The 24533-nt window shown below is 36.1% G+C and overlaps 1 protein-coding gene across 6 annotated transcripts in view; it reads right to left on the bottom strand.

Annotated features, from left to right (window-relative positions):
- The window catches only part of Jmjd1c (jumonji domain containing 1C), a 163982-nt gene that overhangs the window by 9086 nt on the left and 130363 nt on the right, over positions 1-24533 (bottom strand). For all 6 annotated transcript variants that reach the window (XM_057751048.1, XM_057751047.1, XM_057751046.1 and 3 more), the window contains 14 exons: positions 23078-23250; positions 20552-22734; positions 16908-17109; positions 14655-14869; positions 13553-13705; positions 11002-11091; positions 10266-10393; positions 9754-9964; positions 9069-9283; positions 8193-8471; positions 5010-5178; positions 4146-4236; positions 3371-3501; positions 2903-3025 (listed from right to left, as the gene is read on the bottom strand). In XM_057751048.1, coding sequence (XP_057607031.1) covers positions 2903-3025; positions 3371-3501; positions 4146-4236; positions 5010-5178; positions 8193-8471; positions 9069-9283; positions 9754-9964; positions 10266-10393; positions 11002-11091; positions 13553-13705; positions 14655-14869; positions 16908-17109; positions 20552-22734; positions 23078-23250 — 4363 coding nt within the window. The remainder of the gene's footprint in view (positions 1-2902; positions 3026-3370; positions 3502-4145; positions 4237-5009; positions 5179-8192; positions 8472-9068; positions 9284-9753; positions 9965-10265; positions 10394-11001; positions 11092-13552; positions 13706-14654; positions 14870-16907; positions 17110-20551; positions 22735-23077; positions 23251-24533) is intronic.

Below are 24533 nucleotides of genomic sequence, written 5' to 3'. Positions count from 1 at the left end.
TTTTATGTTTGACCTAAAAGTTTGAGTGAAATGAGTAAAAAGGCTTAGTTATATGAGTGGGTTTGCTTAATACTGGCTACTAATGAGAAGCATTCTGGTTAGTTTCAGTGGGACCTCTACCCTAATTATGGCTAATCTGTTATCATATACAAACTGATTCAAAAAGCTGTGATTCTAAGGAAACATCAGATAATCCTTGTCAAATGTTGGCACATGGGAAATCACTGTGTAAGGAAATTTCGAAGAACACAAATAAAAGTATCAATTCTAGTCATTTTAAGTGTGAAGATTACAGAAAAATTGTCCGTGTTGATTTAAAAAAATTTTTGGTTTATTTTAATGTGTGTGCCTATTGCCTCGGAAGTTAAGAGAACATCGGAGCTGCTGGAACTGGAGTTAACAGACAGTTGTAAGCTGCCATGTAGTTGCTGGGAACTGAAGTTGGGTCTTCTGGAGCAACGAGTAAGTACTCTTAAAAACTGAGCCATCTCTCCAATCTGTTTTCTATATTTTAAATATTGTCGACTCCAAAGGATGTATCAGATGTTTCCTAAAATCTGTGATGGCAAAAATCTTCATAATATTCAAATATGACTGCAAAGGTTCATTAATTCAAGCATTTATTAGACATTTAGCGGATTAACAAGTTCATGTTCAGGGGGCAGGGTTAAAAATTCTGGATTTCATGGAATTCTGGAAAGTCTTAATAAAAGGATATATCAGATGTTTCCTAAACCTCTGACAGCGAAATATAATATTCAAATTTGGCTGCAAAGGTATCTTAAATATTTATTAGACACTCAAGAGAGTTAACAATGGGGCCCTTTTTCTTGGAGGAGGGTTAAAAATTCAGTACTTCATGAAGTTCCGCAAGGTCTTAATAAATCTACATAAATTAAAGACATCTAATAAATAAATATAAAGGCATCAAGAGACTAGTTCAGTTTTTGATGTTGGGTAATACAAAGTCCCCCCCATTAATAAAAAAATAAAGAATAAAATTACAAGTTTATTATCAAATTTTTTCCTTCTTAAGGTTACTTTAAAAGTGTATTTTAAAGGTGTTCTCAATAAAATTATAGGGTGGGCCATGTATGGTGGTGCACTCTTGTAATTCCAGCACTTGTGAGGTGAAGGCAGAAGGACTGATATGAACTGAAGATCAGTCTGGGCTATACAGCAAGCACAAAACCAGAGAGAACAATGTAAGCAAGACATTACCTCAAACCACCACCACAACAACCCCGTAACACAATAAATAAAATTACAAATTTCAATTAATGGATTGGTATTCTTAATATTCCCACTTAAATTTTACAACTCTAATTTCAAATTTTATTCATTTCTGTTTCCTGAGATGCTTAATTATGAATATAATCCTAAAACATTCCTTTGTGAGACCTATAAAATAATGATTAAAACCCTCAGAATTATTTTTTAAGGTTTTTTTTTTTTTTCCAAGAGTAAAAATGTTAGGAACAGGAAGATAGGGATAAGGATGAGTAACAGAATCATGTTTTTTAGGCCATGAACAAACTACCTTAAACAGAAGACGTTAAGCTCCTCACAGAGAAAAAGTGCTAACGAGGACATTTAAACACAGTAGAGGGGCCGCTGTTTCCACAGCTAAGAGTACTTCCCTTTCTAGCAAAGGACCTAGGTTTGGTTCTCTTCCCAGGACCCACATGGCCACTTTTACCTCCAATTTCAGTGGATCCCCATGTATTCTTTTGGCCTCTCTGGGTACTTCCATGCATCACATGGTACATTTATATAAAGGGAAGCAAAACACTCATACACAAATGAGCAAGTAAATAGATAAATAAATAATAAATGAGTAGAATGACACACAAGCAACTGAGTGCAGTGTCACAGATTTAGAACGCATATGTAATCTAAACCAAAAGCTACCGTTTTCTGTATTAGAGCAAGGACTACAACTTAAATGTGCCAATGACTCTCCAGTTCTATGCAGAACTGGGTTGGGGATACTTCATGATAGTTAGACATAATCACTGAGGACTTAAGTAATCAAAGCCTTACAGTGTTGAGCAAGCTGAGATCATATATTACTGTCAAATGCACACAAAAATACAGTGCATATAAGAATGACTTCCCTACCTCCAACAGCTCAGTCACTCAACTGAGTCTGAACTATAGACAGAATTAAAAACCCAACTAAAAAAGGTACGTCTATGACTATAGCACAGTCTATTCACAAGGGGTTTCTAAGCAACCAAGTCCAAACTGTGAAGAAACAGGGGTTTCTTTACTGGTCCAGAAAGAAATGACTGAATTATCCAAATATGTGTCAGTGAAAGCAAGAGACAGAGAGTGCCCAATAGGGCAAAGAAAGTGTTCTGAGGGTAGGAGTAGCAGAACAACTGAAATTATTGAGGCGGTTTACTTCTCAGAAGGAAAAGCTTGAGAGTCTGTTCTTATTCTTACCTAACTGTAGCATCATCAATTGAGCAAATCACCTACTTTAAAGAGAAGTCATGGAGAAAAGTTAAAGAGCTATGACTTTATATTTAAAAAAGAAGGAGTAAGTGACTGACCAAGTTTTAGAGAGAACTAGACAGTGAAAAGTAAAATATATGAACATAGAAAAATGTTTTTATTTTTCTGAATCATGTTAGAATCACAAACAGTATCTCACACTCTCAAAACCTGGTGCTTAGGCAGCACATGATCCCAAGTGAGTTTAATAAAATGGATTCATAAATATAATACTTAAAAAGCAAAGGCTCAAATAAAAATATTTACTTTTAAAATGACTCTTCTACATAATAAACAAGAAAAGCAGTTTTCAGGTAACAAATGCTAGAGCTCCCCACCCCCAAACTACTGTGTTAGCCCTGTAATCCCATGGAAACCATGGCTGATCTTTAAGCATCTTTACCTGCTTTTGAGAGGACACCATTTCCTTTTGCTACACCAACATAGACCAGAATATTTACAACATCAGAAGCTTCAACATGGAGATTTGTGGTTCCTATATCATGATCCTTAGCAGCAGCAACACCTGTGTGAGAAATGAGGCCTTTTATTCCAGAGTACTATATGCATCTATAAAATCTAGTCACTAAAATCTATCAACAGAAATGCCACACACAAAACAACACAATAAAAATACACAGACATGTTATAAGGAATTATTAAGAATTAATAAGTAATTAAGTATATTACTACTTAAATATACTGGCTGTTAATTCCTATACTACTACTTGATATTAAAAAGGGTTTCAATAGCATTATTTAAAAAACAGGCTTACTAATAGGTAAAAATCATTGGACAATTTGCATTTAGGCTAAAATCTGCTAAACTCCCATAGAATCCCAACTTAAAGAGAAATAAACATATACTTACCATAGGCACTGCACAACCTGGGTCCTAGATCAGGGCGCACAAAAAACCCTGGCAAATGGGAGGCCAAATTGAACTTCCCTTCTGGGTTGCAATATTCTGGTAATGGCAGACTTCTCAAAAAGTCTTCGTATCTAAAGATAACATAACAAACAACATAGCTTTAATTTTTTTTTTTTAAATACAGACTTGCGTTTAAAGTATTCTGAGGTATAAAATTCCCCCCCCCCCCAAGGGAAACAGAGACAGGGTAGCAAAAGTTTCTTTGTATAGCCCTTGCTGTCCTGGAACTCACTCTGTAAACAAGCCTGGCATAGAGATCCACCTACCTACCTCAGCTTCCTTGTGTACTGGGATTAAAGATGTGCGCTACCACTGCCCACCAAGAAGTACAAATTCTTAATTTGTGAAGAAGACTGCAATATCCTTCCCTTAAACTATACAACACCATTCTAGAACCAATCCCTTTAGAGTCTGAACTGGATTACTGTACAAGGCAGGCATAAAATATACATGATACTAATGTTTCAATTATACCTCCCTAAACATAACAAATTAAGTAAAAGCTCCAGCAAGAGGAGGCCTACAAGACACTACAGTACCCTAAAACAAGTATTTCTTCAGGACAAAGTCTTACCCATGGATGAAACTACAAAGAACTTAGTTTTTGCTTTTTAGTTATTTATTTTTATGAAGAAAAACAACCAACCAACCTTACTGCTTATATTAATAGTTACTTATATTAGGAAAAAGCCCATTTCAGCTTCCCAAGTCATACCTTGCTGGCATCATGGTCTTGAAGTCTTCTCCAGATGGGCAGTCTTTCAATTTTAAAACAACCGTTTCTCCACTTTTGTTTTTCTGCCGTTCTACAAAAATAGTAGTTAGTTATGTGAGCTATAATGTAGGCCATTTTATTCGTGAAAGAAATGTGAATGGCTGCACAGAGATGCTTCATGGTCTTTTTCCTCATGTATTAGTGCAGCACTGACACATTTTAGATTGTATGTGTGTGTCCAAGGAGGCTTGGATCTCCTGGAGCTGAAATTACAGGCAGCTGTGAGCTATCCAAAGTGACCAAACTCAGGTCCTTTGAAGAGCTGCCGAACTATTTCTCCTGCCTCAAGATCTTATTATGGGATACATGGCATTAATCATCTAAAAGAAACTGCTCTTTAGAATTACTTATATTTGTTAATATTAGTCTTACATTTATAGTTTTTAATTTTCAAAATGTTTAACATACACTATATAATTTAATGTCCACAATTTTTAGGGGTTACCAAAAGTCCATATTAGGAAACACAGTTTAAATTATGTCAAAAATAAAGGAAATTAGTTAGGACTATAGTTAGGATTATGAACCATTATTTTGTTTCTGCGTGCTTTAATTTTTGTCTTTTATAGACAGGGTCATATTTTAGTTCAACTGGCCTCAAATTCATGAAGCAGTTGAGGATGACCTAGAACTCTTACCAAGGGCTAAGGATAGAGTTAAGTGTCACCACTCCCAGGGTTCTCTCTTTTTATAAACTGAAGAACAATGTAAATATGGATACTTCACAGGTGAAGAATTCAAGTTGTTTTAGCAATTTATCATCTTAGGGTTATGAGTAAGACAACAGTGAACAAAATAACATACTTGAAATGTCCTCAAAACCATCCCAGAACTCCTTAACGTTGGCATTTGAAATAATGCTGTCTTTGCAGTTCAGGAGATCGGCTTGGTGGTCTCCAAAATCCAGACTAATTGACTCTGCCTTCCACAAGCTCATGTTCATTTTCTTATGCACACCGGAAACCACTGCAGGCTTATGATAAACACAAACAGGTAACAGTTAAAAGATGCCTAGACACTTCAAAGCTTAAGTGTACATGCATTATTAAGTTGCAGGCCCTCCGGTAAATTTGTGAATATAAAGAAGACTACTTACAAATAGTTCTGGACTTGGGAAGATGCTGAAATGTTGAGTGAAAATAATAATGAGAGAACACCATGGCAAGAATGGTGCCATTTATCTATTTATTTGGCTCTTTTCTTGTTTTGACACAGGATGTTTGCAATGCAACACAAGCTGTTCTCAAGCTTCAGTTTCCTGAGTGCAGGAACTATCACATCTGCCATCACACCCAATAACATGGCATATTTGTATCGAAATTTCGATTGATAATAATTTTCAGAAAAGAAGTCTGAAGATTGCAATTATAGGTAGCAGAAATATTTTCGGAGACTACTATCTATAGGCAAACTTTTTATAGGTACTAATCTATTGTAAGTATGTAAGAAAGAAATGCATTAACATGTAAAAGTCAAGATTACAACACTGTATACACTGAATTTCTAACATTTAAAACACATTTCTTTCACCTCTTCAAGAGTCCTGATAACTGAGCACAGACATGATACCACAATTTAAGGCTAACAATTGACTATAAATGAATCTTGTCTTTTAGATCTCATGAATTCAGATTTTACAACATTGTTGAACTGAGAAACCAGTAACTAAAGATTTACTATTTCTAAAAATCGAATAAACTATAAAAATATATTTGTTTGACTGATAAATTATTCAGTTTTTATTCCAAATAATAAAATACAGTTCTATAATATAGAGAAATTATGAAACTATGACTTAAGAGTCTCTAAAAGATATTAACTAAGACATTTAAAATTCATCATAAAATAAAAGCCTCAATTTAGAATTTTTAACTACAGAATATTGTTTTAAAAAACTGCCCTGAGTCATGTCTCTTAGAACCTGGTCTATAAAATGAGTTTCAGGCCAGTTGAGGCTACATTGGGTTTGATTCCCAACACTTAAGCAGTGGTTCACAAACATCTGCAACTCTAGTTCCAAGAGATCCAATGCCCTCTGCTGGCCTTCACAGGCAACAGCTATGCAAGTGGTGCATAGACACACATGCAAGAAAAACACCCACATATATAAAATGTAAAACAAAACAAATCCACGATGATATCTAGTTGAATGTCCCATTAATTGTTTTTTCAATCAGTTAATAATATGTTCTTAAAATAGGCCCAGATATTAATTACTGCTGGCAATTCATACACTAGTTTCTATACAAAAGCACTCTCATTAAGCCTTTTACGAATCTTTAAAAAGATAGCTAACTGGTATAGTAAAATAAGTCCAAGTAGAATTCTAATGCTATTATCATCTTCCCAATCAGACCTCATATCTCTGGTATTATTTTCCTGTAAATCTGCTACACTGTCAATTATTTTAAATTGCCAGTTGCAGCTATCCCTTACAATGTATGTTAAAATTCCTTGATATTTAAGAGCCTTTCACTGTGATTTCTTTAAGCTGTGTATTTCTTTACCCCTCTCTTCTAGGTTCAGAACAAGCCAACCTAGTTACAGAGTTCTTCAGTAACTAGTATATGTCAATTCCTTCCACACTAACTAGTAAAATCTCACTCAACTCCTAAGTAATTCACAATCACCTGTTAGAATTAGCACCTTGGCTTAGCCATTCTCTTTTCATTTTCAGAGCACATTTCATAAAGTCCTTAAAATCTTTAACACATTCATAAAAATTCATGATTGTTTCCTATCAAAAAGTCCCAACATAAAATGAAGTGTTCAAAATTTCAGTTCAGCAATGATAGCAGATTCAAATAGACTCAAAGATACATGACACCAGTCTTGTGCACATGCAAAACCTAGATGGGGCACACTGGGGTTGTTTTGGACTGAATGACCATTTTCACCAAGTGGGATAGGTGACTTAAAGGTGGAGAATTGCTGTCATAAAATGATTCTCCACTCATTTCACAAAGCCTACTTAGTTTTAGGTTTTGAGATGTTCATTTCAATATTTGGGCTGCTAAGACGGTTTAGCTGGTAGAAGTGCTTATAGCCAAGCCTGATACCCTGCTCTCAATCCCTAGAAGCCCCAATGGTGGAAGAACTCCCTGAAATTGTCCACTAACATTCACATGCACACAGCACAGAAACATACACATAATATTTGAAGTTAAAAAAGTATAAATGTAGTAATGTGTTCCAAGGAGGAAGAAACAAATTAAACAATATAATACCATTAGGCAGGTAATTAATTCTGTTCAGGATTTTTATATTAATCTACATATTTATATTGCTTAATATCTGAGTCATATTAAGCATTAGCCAGAACTCTGATTATCAGGAAAATCTATTTTATTTGGGCAGAAATAAAAGAAACTCTACTGAATATTAGAAAAAATGAAGGCAAGGCATGGTGGTGCTTGCCTTTTATCCCAACACTTGGGGAGGCAGAAGCAGTTGGATTTCTATAAGTTTAAGGTCAACCTTGTTTAAATAGTGACTTCCAGGACAGCCAAAGCTACATAGAAGGACCCTGTCACAAAAATTCAAATGATTTGATGAATTAAGTCAGGGTGTGCAGTCAGTGGAAAAGTGCATGCTTTACATTGGGCAGACCCTGGGTTTATCAGAAGCCTATAAAAGGTTAAAAAAAAATGAGTAACTATTTTTAAAATGTTTAATAAGCATTTAAAGGAAACACATCTATGTTTTCATCAGTTTAATACAATTGCTTTTCACATTACAAATTAGTAAAAGACAAAACATAAATCAGAACAAAGAATTAAATTTTGTTTAATTTAATAAATTTTAAATCTATTACTAATGCATTTCTACTCATTAACTAAAACTGTTAAATAATCTACTTACTTGTACAATTATATATATCTGGAAAAACCAGAAATCCAGAAAATAATAATTCTGGTAAGAGGTTTCCTCTTTACTCCTGCTCAGGTGCATGGAGAGAGAGAGTGTTAATGACTGTAGTACACTTACCTGTCCTTGTTTCCAACACTCTTTGAAAAGTTTCCAGTTATTACTATTCTTATAATCCTTGAGCCATATAATATGCTGGTCACAGATCCAAGAATGTGGTATATCACTATATAATTTATTGCTTTCATTCATGGCAGATTTTCGGCTTTCTTTAGGTTCTTCATTAGGCTCTGATTTTACATTTATCTTGGCGGTTTTATTTGGTGGAATTTTGTTTTCAACAACTGAAGCAATGATGTCATCAAGAATGTTAGGCATAGTCCGTCCACTTTTGCCACTCTATTAAAAAAACAAACAATTTCTGAAAACAATGAGGACTCTAGGTTTGGCAATGCAAGAAGTTTTGGGCTCTGAGGGAATTAGAAGTAATCATTCTATTTTACAAATTAGTGTGAACTCAGGCAGAGGGAGTAAGGCTAAACCCTCCAAAGGGTTAAAACCTCCTGCTTTTATAGAAAAGCAACTACAACATTTTATCTCTTTGGTAATTATTTTATTTTTCCTTTCACTTGATGAATAATTAAAATTTGCAAGTTTTACAGATATTTTCGTATAGGTCTGCTTTCCTCCACTACACATGTAACCTTCCAGTTGTAAAGAGTTATCTTAGAGCTCTCCTGCACTCCCAACATTCCACCTGAAAAAAGATGGAAGACTCTGGCTTTAAATTTTGAATTAGAATCAGACCAGACCTAGCTATTTACTTCCTCTGCATCTTTTCTGTTAGAACACAACTAACCATCAAATCTCTATACAAATTTAAAGCCCAAATTTAAAACCAGAGGCTGGAGGGATAGCTAAATGGAATGGCACCTGCATAGCATGTGCAAAAAAGCCACCCAAATCTAACAAACAATAAGTAGTTGTTATACTCACTGAGGCTCCCATTGAATACACTGGAGCAAAGGCAATGCCAGCGTCTGTGGAGCCCACTCGAAGCTTGCCAGCTGTAGTAGTCAGCAAATCACGCAAGGTTGAACCCTGTTCGTTGTTCTGGGAAGCTGGAGGTGATGCACTGTCATTTGGAGAGTCAGAGGCATCTTGTTCTCCCTCTTCTTTAATTTCCTTTTCAAGACCAAATTCGTTGTTTTCTGAAATATAATTTAACAAAAATTGCACAGATATTTAATAGTAAAGTATAGAAAAAATAGGTACCCTGCACTATAGAGTGAAGAGTGAAAACCTGCTGTGGCACCAGTTCATTCACCTGACCACAAAGCAGATGAGTTAAATCCCTCAGAGAAGACTAACTTTGGATGAAAAGGTCTTCCTCAGTATCTCAGATTTGTAGCTGAGTGTCTACCTGCTGTGGATGAAAATAGTCAAGCACTAGCAGAAAATACAATTAATTTAGAAACAGAGTGTTCTGTTGGTTTGAAAACTTCATAAATGAGCACATAACTAATTTTGATATCATCAATCTTAGGGAGGGCTGGTTCTTAATAAAAGAGTGCAAATACTTTCTTGATCCTAAGCTATAAAGCAAATTCTTTACCGTTCATGCACAATAAGTACACTGGTATACCTCAGCCCTTGAATACAAACTTCAACAGTTGGTTACCTTGTTTTTCCTCTCTGGCTTTTTGTTCAGCAAGATCAGCTAGCCAGTGCAGCGGTGACTGGGACTCTGGAGGGGTCAACCTGCTGTCTGTGCTTACACTTCCAGGGCTGCTATCGCCATTACTCTGAGATTTCTGGGGAGTGGTCTGCTGCTGAGACTCGGGCATGCACAGAGAACTTTTATTACTGTGGTTAAGAACATTCTGTAAAACCTATAAGGGTGAGACAGTTGAATTTTCAAACACTATTAACCCAATTATTCAGAGTTAAAAGCAGTCGTTAAAAGACATTTACACAATTAATAAAGAAACACAAATCTAGAGCAAAACCTTTTTGGCTTTCTTTTGAGATAGTCCCACAGCATATCCCAGGTTAGCCTAGAACTCATTTGTGCAGCTACGGCTAGTCTTGAGTTCAAAGCAATTCTGCCATGATGGGTCATTTAACTGAGTTTCAAACACCAAAAGCTGTGTCATTTAACTATAGGCTGTATATGAATACTTTTGTACTTACTTGAGACACACCATTTATTGTAGGAAAATTTCCAACTTGATTGTTCTGTTTGTTAGTACAGTGACAATGGGATTTAATGCCATATTTTTCCCTAAGTACGTGCATGGCATCAAGAAGATCTGTCAACACTGTAAAACAGAACAGCAGTTAGTAAAGAATACCACTGGCTGTTAAGAGCACACACTTTCCTTAGTATGCTCGAGGACCTGGAACAGCAGAGTACTTGTGATTTCTCACAAGTATCTATTATTCAGTAATACCCTTCCAAATAACACAAAACTACCACCACCCAAATTTGTATTAATTTCTTATAGTCTCATTATTAAGGTATCGGTATGCTCAAAACTTGTAGGAAGCTTTACTATATCCAAACTTTATCATTATTCAATTTCCCTCTTCCATTGTTTCTGTGTGGTTTTCTATTCTGAGTCTAAGAAAGGACTTTTCCTGTCTTTATTAAATATAAGAGTTGCTATAATTTTGAAGACAATTTAATTAGTTAAGCCATACTTTTCCAAAAAAATACTTGCTTTTGGGGTGGGTGGGTTGGGGGTTGACCCCAACACCTGTTGTGTGCATAACCAAGGTTGTCCTCAAACACATGGCAACCACAGCCTCTGAAAGGCTGAGCTTACAGGTACTCATCACTATGCCCAGTAGACACAATTGGAGATGCTCTTCCTGTATCTAGAGCACTCAGGACCTATAATACAAAGTAAAACACATCTAGACTTACCAGAACCAGGTATAATTTGAGTTGGCATTAAATGTTTATGATCGTGAGGCTGTCCTTTCACACACTTCATCCAAGCATACAACTCTTTATCTGTAAGATAAGATACCTTGTTTCAAGGAAATTCTTTTTTAAGTATAAAAGTGGTTTTAGAGTTGCATAAAATTGCAGTGGCAGTCTTCTATTTTGCTTTGTTCTATTTTTAAATAAGTCAGAAAAGATTCTTAACCACCTGATGAATCTTGATAAAAGCACCGATTGACATAGGAAAGGGGTTGTGTGTAGTAACACTTTCTAAAATGACTATTCTTTGCTATTGTTAATGTAGAGGTCACTTCTAATTTCTGATTCCAAACTGTAGTTACTCTTCTTTTGACTCTTAGTTATTTTCTATGCTTAAGAGATTATTCTATACTACTTATACTGTCTTAGACTACTTATACTGATACAAGTTTAAGGACACTGCTACTGTTCAATAAACACTGATATGAGTCTTGGGATGAGCCCTTATCTAATATGTACAGGGCTATGGATGAAATAACTACCAACATGCAAGCAAAACAAAGTTTTAAGACACAAAAAAGATTAACACTCTATAAAGCCAGTATTAATTGCTACTATTGATCTCAAAACAGGCTTCCTACATTGAGCTGCAATGTGAGGTATAGCATGGACTTTACACATGCCTCAGAGAGCTTTATGAATTTACTGACACAAGCAACTACTTACAATATGGATCTAAGAGCTTCAAAACAAAATGAAACAAAACAAATTAAAAAAAAAAACCCACAAAGCTCAAGCAATTCAGCATAAATCCTAGAACTGCTTCATTAAAATTCTAGATTAAAAAAATGAGATTATTTTTTAGTAAATAGACTCCAGAAGCATTCCTTCACAAGGCCCGAAAGGGAACCTACAGCTGGTGTGTACATTACAGTTACTTAAGTTGATTAGCAGTATGTAACAGTACATATTGAACCTCTCTGAGTTTTAAAAAAGCTTTTAATGGAAAAGTCAAACAATATACAAGGACATGTACTCAGGGCACAGGTTATATACTTGAAAGACTAATAGGTCTCTAACAAGCTTTATAGCTCCCAACTAGACAGTAAAATGGAAGCTAACAACAGCAATCCTATTTATTATAAACATTCCACCATGTTTAAGGGGGGGGGGGAAGAAAACTGTTATGGAGTATACACTATAACAATATAAAATAAGCCTTTAAAATCTGACAAAGGAGAAACAAAAGTCCCATGAACTGGACAAAAAGAACATGTGCCCTACCCCTAAGCTACACCACCAGACCCAAAGAAGCTATTTAGATGCCAAGGTGTAATTCTTAACATGGTTGTAACATTTTATTCACTTTTATTTTCATAGCCCAGGAAAATACAGTTCAAAATTTTCAGAAATGTCTATACGTACTTAGGTCTTATTGGTAGTAAACAACATGTAAGAAAAAGGTTGAGAGAGTCAGGCAATTCTACCAACGGGAAAAGACACCGATGCTAAGCCATGGTTCTTCCTAACAATCAAGCCTAGAACACTGGAATGACACAGCATTTATCCCTTTGATAGTTTTCTAATCCCTACACTTCATTCTAACTTTGCCTGTAACTAACTAATGGATACCATGACTGAATAGCTACAGTCTTACGCACACCGTTGTTCTCTTTTTGAAAAATATATAATGATAAACAGGGTCTTATTATAGACCCAGAACTGAACTTGAACATGAGTCAATCTTGTCTCAGTTTCATGTACGACAATACCTGTACAATAGTATTTTTTTTTAGTGGTGGGGACTGAGCCCTCAGTCTTGTACATGTTATGTAAGTACACTATCAATAGAGTTACATAAAAGGCCTATGGCAAGCCTTGATATATTTAGTAATTTCCTTTTAAAACTGTATCTTCAACTACATTAGTAAGTGAAATGCTAATACCATTTTGTGTCTAAAAACTATGGACAACAGTTTCAAAGTCTGTGCTAGAAAGATTTATGGGATAGCTGAGTATGATGGCACACACTTTTAATCCCAGCACTCAGGCAGGTGGATCTCTGAGTTTAAGGCTAGACTGGTCTACAGAAAGTTCCAGGACAGCCAGGACTACACAGAGAAAGCCTGGCCCCAAACATCAAAAACCAACTAACGACAACAAAAAGATTTGATAAAGGGCACTAAAGGCAGTATATTCTTGAAAAAGTTGTTTAAACATTAAAAACTGATAAGTGAGTAAACAGGAATGACTTCTGAATTAGAAGATTTCAGAAAGATTATGAGGAACTGAGAAATAGAATATGAAAGCAAAAAGGACTCAGCTAAATTTGAACTTATTGACTTAAGAAATTCTGCCTCATAATGGCTCTTCCCAGAGGGTAAAAGATGAAGACGGGAAGCTTCATTCCAAATGCAGACACTACCAAAGCGAGGCAGTTCCTCTTCCTTACCCAAATGTTATGACTATCCACAATGCAACATACCCACAACTAAGGAAGGACATGAGTAATAGAGTATCTCCACTTAATCCCATTAAGCTATGTGCCAACCTCTAGAACTCTTCCTTTCCTTGGCCTTGTAACAATCCAAGCAAGCCACGAACCCACACTTGCGACAGACCCAGTGGACATTAAACAGTGTCGCTTCACACGCGTCACACATCTCCCGGACACCTCGCACTGCTCTTTTCCAGGCAATTTTGGCTGAAATATGGAGAAAGCAGCAATTAAAGGCAAGCATGTTGTTTGGTGCACTTTTGGATAAAATACAACAAAAACAAAGATGTGACAATAAATCAATAATGCCTATGGCTATCTTCATGTAAAAACAGAGTAGATCCTTGTTTCTCTATTCTAGGACAGCCACAAACCAACTGTCCTCCTGCTTCCATCTAATGAGTATGAGGATTATACTCAAAAGCAGGTATCTTGGAAATGAGCACAATACTTCAGAAGACCCAGAAAGAATCCTAAGTAAATATTTAAATGGCTAGCTTATACCCAAAACAGGGTTACTACCACGTGTGTAGTACTGTATGGCTGGTGGGATCTGTGGCCTTAATCATTGGATAGTAAGCACTCATAGCCCTCTTTTCAGTTATGACACAAAAATACAATGTTTCTAATTATTGCCAGATGTACTTTTGCAAACAATGCACTGATTTTAGGGGAAAAAAGAGGAAAAAGTGTACACTGAGAGCATATGCCACACTAGTGCTCACTGATGCCAAGTACTTTACGTTCAAGGGAACAGAATCCATGTAATTAATTTGTAAACAAGTAGTTTAACTTTTCTGTTTACAGGTCTGATATTTAAAGACATTATCTGCAAAAAGTTATAGTTAAACAAGAAGTGGAGATTCAAATATAAAAAACTGATCATGTATACACAAAAACGATACTGTACAACTTTTCATGTAAAAACATTGTCATACTAGTTCATGTTGTAGCAGTTATACAAACATTGTGATTTCATGAATAATCTGTTCAATTTCAAAAGGGAATTATCTGTATCTCAAGTATGTAAGAGGTGGCATTATCACAGCCCAAAAACCAATAAAATTAGGTAAGATGGGACTTACAGATTAAGCACAATACAGAGAGAATTCTTTAAAGGAAATCTGTAGAGTGTATGTTATATTAACTTCCTTACCATCCTTTTTCACCCAGGACAAAGCTGTTTTCTCAGATGTTACTAATTGACAGAACTTATCACCTATCATATCCAAGATATATTTAGAGGTTTCAACATCTATTTCATCATCTTCATAATTTTCATGTGTCCACAAACTCATAGCTTCATCATCATATTGGTCAGGAGAAGAGAAACCATCTATCCTGACCACTCCATTCTTACTAAATGACAATCTGAAATAATAAAACATAAAACCATTAGATACTAAGATTAGAACTAACTTTTATGTTTCTACATTATAAATATGTTATAATTTAAAACCATGAAATAGAATGGCTTCTCACAAGTACGTAAGTTATTAATCAATTACAAGCCTCGGGCACTATTTACTGGCATGGTAAGCAGAACTAACTTTACATTATTTCAGGAGATAAAAGTTAGGGAATCTAAAGCTCACTGGTACAGCAATTACCCAGCAGGCACAATGACCTGATTTCCAACTTTCAATAGGGCAATACCAACCATTTATTATTAGGTAACTACAGTCAGCTGTTAACTATTGGAACACTGTCCAATCAGTATATGAGTAAGAGAATCAATATGTCTGCCCAATGTTATCAAAGCAGTATTGTTATTTTTTGCTTTCTCTTTTGCACCCATGCAATGATACACATTACAACCCACCCTGGCCTTGAAGCAGCACCAATTTTCCTGTGAAAGCTTCCTGAGTTCTGGAATTCATTATAAGCATATACCACCATGCCTGCCTGATGTGTGATTTTTCAACTATCCTTTCTTAGTCTAAAATTGAGAAAGTTAAGAATGTCTGTAATCATCTTGGAATTTTTAGTTTATCATCATATACAGCTTTTTACTTTAGTGAGATGTTTAGTTTTTGAGATAAGCCTTAAACTTCTAAACCCTTATTCCCTTTCTCTGATAAGCATCACTGATTTTAGGTTATTTGAATTATCATCAACCAGCTTTGCCTTTATCAGAACATTTCTTTTTGTCAAACCCAAGGCTTTCTCATCTTCCTCAAAACTACTCCCTTGACACCACTGCAATTTCTTCCACACTTGTTTGAGCACCACTTCCTGTAACTGTAACATCTTCCTAGTCTGCCTTTAGGTTTTAGGGACTGCTGGCCACAGACTCCGAACTAAAGTGGAAAGAAAAAAAAAAGAAAAAAAAAGAATGTATGGTTTTTGTTTTGTTTTTCTGAGATAAGGTCTCTCTACATAGCCCAGGCTGAACTGAAACCCACAGAGATCAGACTGCTTCTGATACATCTGTGGAACTACAGTAAGGACTGTGTGCAACTAACTACCTTATCTCTTTAACGTTCATTAAATATCCACACATTTTCAAATCAAACAGCTTTGCTGTAATCCTTGACAGGTTATAAACTTCACAGAGGCACCAAGGACCAAAGACGATAAACAAGAACAAGAACAACAGATTTTAGAATGGGAGTTTTCACTGGTGGAATTACCTAGATCTCTGTTTTTTGATCAAGTCTATGAATGAGGTTTTACATTTAAAGTACTTAGCAAAATTTATATTAAACTAATAAATTAATCTATAATGATTTTTATATTCTACTATCAAACTTGTGAACTATGACAGTATACATTAGCTATAATATGTTTTGTTTTGGTCTTTGTTTTTAGAGCCAGGCTTTCTCTGTGTAGCTTGGGAGCCTGTCCTGGAACTCACTCTGTAGCCCAGGCTGGCCTCAAACTCAGAGATCTGCCTGCCTCTGCCTCTCAAGTGCTGGGATTAAAGGCGTGTGCCACCACCTCCAGGCACATTAGCTATAATATGTAAGTGTATATTTAACAAAAGGTATGAGCACTCCTATATAAGAAGACAATGACATGTTTTCATAGCCAAGACAGTTTTTATCTGCATTTATAGACAACAATGTTTACTTAAAGTAGTATGTTAAACTATTTTGGCAAAAGCAAATACCTTTTAAAGAAATTTTTAAAGTCACGAACTAGATATTTTCTTGCCATTTTTAGAAAAAATATAGACAAATATTTCTGATTAAGGAAGAATTAATCTTCCAGAAGGACAATGCAGGAACATAGTGACCGAGCAATAATGTGACGAGGCTACAGTCAGCAGCGTAACAGTGCAGCATGACCAGCACTGTTCACACTAGGTCACAACTAAGACACACTCCCAGATCCAGACAAGGGGCTCTTAAAATCCCAGAACAATTTCCAATACCCTTACCCTGCCACTTCCTGTATTTTGACTTACCTTCTAAAGTAGTAAAATCTACAAAATACTGGTGAGTGAGTTGATTCTTCTCCTTTTTTACTACGAATAAGTCTACATTCTCGGCACTTTTGTAAATTGGGCCCTATCTCACAGCAAGAGTCATCTTGCAAAAAGGATTCTCCAGTTTGCTTCAGCTTTTTGACTTTTCGCCAGTCTTTCAGCACTGAACGAGGAATACCAGCTGTAACATTAGAAGGAAATTATTAGCAGGATTATGTTTTACAAAAAGGAATACTCTTTGGGATTAAATCCTAGTTGATTACACTCAATTTCAGTTACCTGATGGATGGACAACTGATCAAGTCTACAACATCCTTTGTTTACCTGCTCACCCATTCTAACCAGACAGGAAAGGAAGGCAGCATACCCTCTGGTGATAGGAAATCTTTAAGCATTGCATATTCAGATAAATATAATACCAAATACAAGAATCATTCACACTAATACACACTTAGCTTAAAAGAAGCTTGTCAGCAGGTGTGGAGGTCATGCCTCTAGCTCTAGCACTTGGGGAGCCGGGGCAGAAATGAGCACATATGCAAGGCCAGCCTGAGATATCTAGTGAGTGTATCAAAAAAACACTACCATCACCAAAAAACAGTCACCATCTTTAGCTTGTGACAAGAAAATTGTATTTGACATCAATATATCAATGAGAACAGTATCTTTTGGGGAAAAAAAGGTTTGAAGAAAGAGAGAAGAGGTCCATAATATGAACTGGAAATAATTAAAAAATAAAATGAACACACAAAGCAATCAAACTGGTCCCCATTAGGAGTATTCTAAAGCGCAGGCGTGAAGACAATCTTTGCAAACACAGTGAGATCCCTTCTCAAGTGTAAAAAGGAAAAACAAGCCGGGCTGAGGTGACGCATGCCTTTAATCCCAGCACTCGGGAGACGGAGGCAGGTGGATCTCTGTGAGTTCGAGGCCAGCCTGGTCTACAAGAGCTAGTTCTAGGACTGGCTCCAAAGCTACAGAAACCCTGTCTCAAAAAAACTAAAACAACAACAACAACAAAAAAAAAAAAAAAAAGGAAAAACAAAGCAACCTCTCAAGTTGAGTACAGTCTAATATTTGTAGGTAAAAGATTTATTTACCACATTCAGCACCACTGTTCCTGTTTATTAACAGGAATTAGCAAGTAAAGGAGCATCAGCTACAGTCATCTGTATACCAGGAGCAAGCTGCAGTCCAGAAGAATCCAAAGTACATACACAATATAATTCTACCCATAAAAATCTAAGATAGCCATTTAAGAGCAAGTTTTGTTGCCAACAAAACTACTTTTTTGAAACCAGAAATGTCTTCTCAAAAACTCCTGTCTACAAGTCCTACTGATATCTATTTATTGATAGTGTAAGCAATGTAATTATACACACACACACAATCACTCTCACATAGGTAGCAACGTTTAAAGCTGGATTAAAGTACTAAGGTCTTTTTACGATTGCTGCTTATTTCTCATTTCCCTCTTTTTAGTCTTTATCTTAGGGCCAGAAGTCATTAGCCCAGTATACAATACGCTCATGTATATAGCACATGATAGTTATTGACATGGTATAAAGATGTTTCCAGGGCTACAGAGATGGCTCACCAGTCAAGAGCATTGGCAGTTCTTCCAGAAGACTAAGGTTGAATTCCCAGCACCCACATGGAATTTCACAACCTTCAATTCTACTTCCATGGGATCTAGTGCTATTTTCTGGACTCCACAGGAACCAGACACACATGCAGTGCACAAGTATTCAGGCAGGAAAACACCCATACACATAAAATAAAAATAAATCCTTTCCCCCCTAACGGTATTTCTTCTTTAATGTATTAAGAGAGATCTTTCTTACGGACTTTATTAAAGGTGTCAGAATTCGACCATTTGCTTACTTTTAAGTTGATTACACTAGAGTAAACTGAATGCAATCTGTTTCTATTCTTTGTACTAGAAATTAACATTAATTAATATACTTTAACTCTAGATGATGGAACAGTTTAGAATTTGAAACCCCGTAACATTCATTGTAAAAATTTAAACAGTACCATGATTTTTTTTGTTTTTGTTTTTTGTTTTTCGAGACAGGGTTTCTCTGTAGCTTTGGTGCCTGTCCCGGAACTAGCTCTTGTAGACCAGGCTAGCCTCAAACTCCCAGAGATCCGCCTGCCTCTGCCTCCCGAGTGCTGGGATTAAAGGCGTGCGCGTATCATGATTTTTTAAAAAGACACTTGAAAGCAATTCTTAATTATGTGATACTAAAACAGGCACCTTTTAATTTAAAAAAATGAATAAAGTATAAAGGCTTTTGTTACTATAATTCTTCTATGCTAAGCCAAACAAGACAATACTGAACTTCTTTTAGGAACTTAACAGTAGCATTTGCTTAAAATACGGCATCATCCTTTAACTCTAAATGTCTTGATAATCTGTCTAACAGTCAGAACCTTGAAGACCTAGGTTTTTATTAAATTCACAGACACCTGCCTACTGAAGAAAACTGGGGAGGAAAAAAATGAGAGACAAATAAATACATGCTAACCATTGAGTTCTCAAATGCCAACAACATACATGTATTTTTGGATACAGAAATTAATTCAGATTGTAGGTGAGTCACATTTAGATACATCAATAAGTATATTGTAAATATACTCAAATTTATTGACAATTTGAGCACATAAAGTAAAAATTATTTGGGAAAGGCAGTCAATTTTCAATTAAAATGAAAGGCAGACGTATGCCAAAACACTAAAGTAAAGCAATGGTAGCTGCCTACAGAATGTACTAAGATTTATTTGTATGGGTATTTAAAATATATTATTAGTTATAAAACTTAAAATTGTAATCAAGTTAATTATAATTAGTTATAATTATAAGTATAATGTATGCTATTATAACAATCATGTGAAATTCTCTAACATGCAAGTCTAACTCGTTCTTTAAGCTGATCATGACTAAAAACAATTCCATTAAACGATGAGGAGAAAAAAGCCAAATTTCATCAAAGAAGTATATATATCCAGATTTTAAAATTCTTTGACTTGTGAAAATATCCTATGCTAAGCAATTTTTCTGGATGGGTCAGATGCAAACTAACCCTACCTTTAATTAATAAACTGTTAATAGTCAGAATCAACATAACTTTCAAACAAATGGGATTCAAAGTACCTGGTCTAAAACTAAATATTTGTCAGCAAATAATCACAAGTTTCTATTTTTAACTTCACCCACTGTTACCAATGGGAATTTCCACATTCACACTACTACTAAGTACTGTGTGCACAGGGCTAAGTTTGAATTATTTTCTAACTAAATTATGCCACAGCTAAGCAGTTTATTATCAGGAGTACATTTTTGTAGTGTAATAATCAAAGACATATTTTGACATGTCTGAGAAAAATCAAACATTATGAGCAATTCCTAAATTACACATTGGATTGCATGCATGACCTATGACAATTGCCAGGAAAAACATCTCTTAAAAATGAATGGAGATCTAAGTCTTCTCTCTTTCCTTTTGCAGGACACATAGGAAACACAGAAATGAAGTTTAAAAACAAGACCTAGGAGCCGCATCATTACTGCAAGGACATGCAATTAAAGCCCATTTTAACTGTGATAAACAATTACTCACCACTATTACTGCTCTGCAACTTCAGCTTACTTTTCTCCTTGGCACTCCTGCTGAGAACGCCATTCGGTTTCAGGTCTTCTTCAATCTCGCCTTTCCTTCTCTGCAGGTCGTTCTGCTTCTTTTTATAAGTTGGCTTAGGCTGCCGTTTAGTCCTTTGCTCCGACTTGCTCTCGCTTTCATCTGAGTCTCCACTTTCAGAGCCAGATTCGTAAGTTCTTTTGGTTTTTCTCCTGCTGGCTTTATCATCTCTTCCATACTTATCTCCTGTGACTCTGCTATCTACACTATTTTGTATATCATTAGATGTAGAAGCTATTAAATTGACAGAACATGGCTTAATAATTTCTGATACAGAATTCCCTGAATTTTCTATTTTGTTAGTATTTTTATCTTCTTCTGAATGTCTGGTGAGCCAGGCCTTCTTCAGTTTAGTGTGGTAGTTGGGCTGACTGGTCTGGGCTGCTGGCCCATTTCCTACAGAGATTGCTTTGTTACTTGCACCACAAATCATGGTGCTATCCAGGGGAAAAGAGGCTGTTGCTGTCTGATTTCTCACAGTATTAAGTTCAGCCTCACTGACATTACTATTTTTATACTGAGCTGCAGCCAATGCTGCCTTGTGCTTTTTTAAATGAATAAAATCAGTTGTGCCTGAGAAGCCAGAGCTAAGCTGACCACCACTACCACTCCCTGTCTTACTACAGGCCACAGTGACTGGCCCCGGGGTGCTGACTTTGCATTCCTTTGTTTGGGCCACTGCTTGAGTAACACTTTTTGAAGAAGTACATTCTAAGGATGTAGAGGCCAAAATGGTATTTGATAAAGAATAAACTGTTTCTGAACCACCCAAGCTGGAAACACTGGTGGTAGTGGCAGCAGATGTGAATACATCTGTTTTGGTATTACAGACCACATTTACAGCAGACATGACTGAAATAGGAACACTGCCCTGGGAGACAGACTCAACATTTTTTTCAGATTTCACATGAGCATTTTCTAAATTCACATTTGGCAGAATGACTCTTCCAGTCTCTCCGGATTCTGGTTTGAGGTAATCTGTTTTACTTGCCCCAGATGAAGATCTTTCACAAACTCTATCTTTGGAAGCTAATGGTATTGATGGAACACCATCAACTTTTGTACTAGATGGTGGACGGACAATGACAGATGCCACGGCAGCCTGTGACTTTCCACTGCTTTTTTCCACAGGCCACTCAGCCTTCTCCTTGCTGAGGTTGTTGTTAGACTTCCACATTTCTGTTAAATTCTGATCAGAAGAACTCTTAAAATTTGCTTGGGAGTCTTTTGGCTCAGGAATTAGAGTTGGAGGCTTCTGGGATTCTAGGACTTTGGTGCCAGCGTTTACCGGCATCACTGGGGTCAGAGTTGGAGGGGAAAGGCTACTGTAGCTACTTTCCTTTCTTTCTAAACTGTGATGGATTGGTGGGTGGAACACTGGTGCCCTATGCAAAGCAGGCATACTGCGAAGTGCATTTGTAGAAGAGACAGTCAAATGGGTGGGACTTCTACAATCACTTCTGAATGTTGTTACTGAGTGAGATGCAATCTGATGGGGAAGATGGTCTGGTATCTTGCTTACTAAAGTTTCACTTTCTGGTTGGTGTTTAATCAAAGGTGGAGGCTTTGAAAGAGATGGTATAAATGAAAGAGACTGCGGATTGGCTGCTGCAGAAAGGTTATTTTGTTTTTCAGTGTAAATATTTGAAACTTCTTTGGACGGGTAGGACCTTGGTGGCTCATTGACCACACTATTAGATAATGTAGTGAAATAGTTACTTTGGGGCAAACTCTGAGGCACTGAGTGCTTCATCTTATAAAGCTCTGATACTGAGCGTTCCACATCTTTATCTTGTTTGATGGCATGGCTTTTAGGACTAGAAGATGATGGTGCTACCCTGGAGTAATTCTCTCTTTCAACCTCAGGCCCCTTGATTTTGGTTGTAAAAGGGGCAACATCAATACTCTCTTGAAGAATCCGACGATGTTCCTCCTTGTATTTGTTCAGTCTCTCTCCAGTCTCCTGAGGTGGCCTCGGACCCACAAAATGCCTATGCAAGTGACAATCCTTTCCTCCCTGTGACCTATTAAGATCCAGGTCACTTTTCACTGATGGGGATGCATTACACCGTAATGGTTCCATGAAAGCTTTCCTCTCTAATTCTCTACAAAGAAAATACAGAAAAGATTTCTATAATCACTTTTTCATACAAAACACAAGATTTTTAATCAAATGTTATTCTATTATGAAAGCAAACAGCTTTGTTCATTCTTTAAAATTGGAAGGTAGACCAGTATGAAAAGAACACAGCCCCATATAGGGGCTGACGCAGGAGGATTGCATGAGTTTGATGGTAAACTGATTCAACAAGCCAAAGCAAAATGAAAATTATCTCTTCAAAGTCTAGTTTTGACACCAATTTTAAATAAACTATCTAAAAAAGTGAATTAAGAAAACTCATGATAGTCAAAACCATTTTGTTAAGTTTTAAACATTGGTGAACTTACTCTTTGTGGTGATCTACTAAGGTTTTTGCCACTGGTGAACTGGAATGCACTGTCATTTTATGAGGTCGATGAGGCTCTGCACTAGAAGGTCTGACAGGAATGTGACTAAGTAATCCAATACCATCTGTTGAGGTCACAGGAGTAGGTTGATGTAACCAAGGACTGGGAGAATTCTATTAAAAAACAAAAACAAAAGGTCTAGATTTTAGTTATTTAAAAAAAAAAAAGCTAAATTCTTGAGCTGAGTATGGTGTCATGTACTTAATTCGAGTACTCAGTTTCATAGAACTTCTGACCGCTGCGCTTTTATGTGAAGCCTGACATTTTTGAAAAGGAATCTGGTGAGAAATACTCAATTCTTTAGCCAACATTAAGCATACAAACTTTTCACATTCTGTTAAAAACCAATTAGCGTTAAACTAGTAACATCTAGAAATATTTCTTCACGAAAAGCAGATACTAAAACTACCATCAGTTGACTGTAAATGATGTTCACAGACCTAATTTTGACTTCCTATAATCCCAACAACAGAAGAATTTGCTGTTCACAGAAAAACCAGAATGTTAGCCCTAAAACATTATTCTACTAGAAGCAGAAATTATAATCAAAGTTTGTCTGTCAATTTTTCCAAAGAATAAAAACTCTGTAAAAGTTTCTGCGCAACTCCCAGATCATTACATTTAAGGCCTAAATGTGTTCCACTGTATTCTATAAGCTTGATACTGTTAGTCCACTATAGTTGGAGGTGTGGAAGCATAACACAGTCTTCCACGACAGTATGTTGCCTTCTGGTAAGTTGGTGTTTATACGGTGACAGCAACATACACGTTATATCCCATACATCCGATTACATGTTTAAAAGCTGTTTTCTATACTGTGACTCAATATAACTTTGTAAATCTGTCATCAGGGTGAGTCATATACCAGGAAAATTCAAACCATCGTTATTTTGACTTAAAAGGAATCAATCTTTTAACTCACAACAATAACATAAGGGTAGCATGTATCATAAAGATAGCTTAATGGTAAGCTATAGCTCTAAATCTCACAGGAGAATAATGGACAATGATGCACAGACAGAACACTAAATATAAAATGACAGAGAAGGCCGTAACTATACAAGACTCAGAAGTCTGGAGTCACAGTATTGTGACAGTGATGGGAGCTTCCACCTTACGAAGTAAAGTTATCTCCTGACCTAACGGCTTCAGCTTACACTGTCTCATCATCTAATCACAGACATGTTAAGAGATCTTTCTTTTGCTTAAAATGTTATTTTAATTTACATTTTTTCATTATAATTTTACATAAATAAATAAAAACCCGACTAGCACTACATATTTTATGGTTTTATAAACAGATCCTTAGATCTGTTTTTACAGAGTTTGGAATTTATGGAAGAAGAGTCAAACCCATCTGCTGCCTCTTGGATTCTGTGTTCTTCTAGCCTATTTG

This window comes from Chionomys nivalis, chromosome 19, assembly GCF_950005125.1.
Source record: "Chionomys nivalis chromosome 19, mChiNiv1.1, whole genome shotgun sequence".
Classification (NCBI taxonomy): domain Eukaryota; kingdom Metazoa; phylum Chordata; class Mammalia; order Rodentia; family Cricetidae; genus Chionomys; species Chionomys nivalis.
This window is presented reverse-complemented; position numbering and strand designations above follow the sequence as displayed.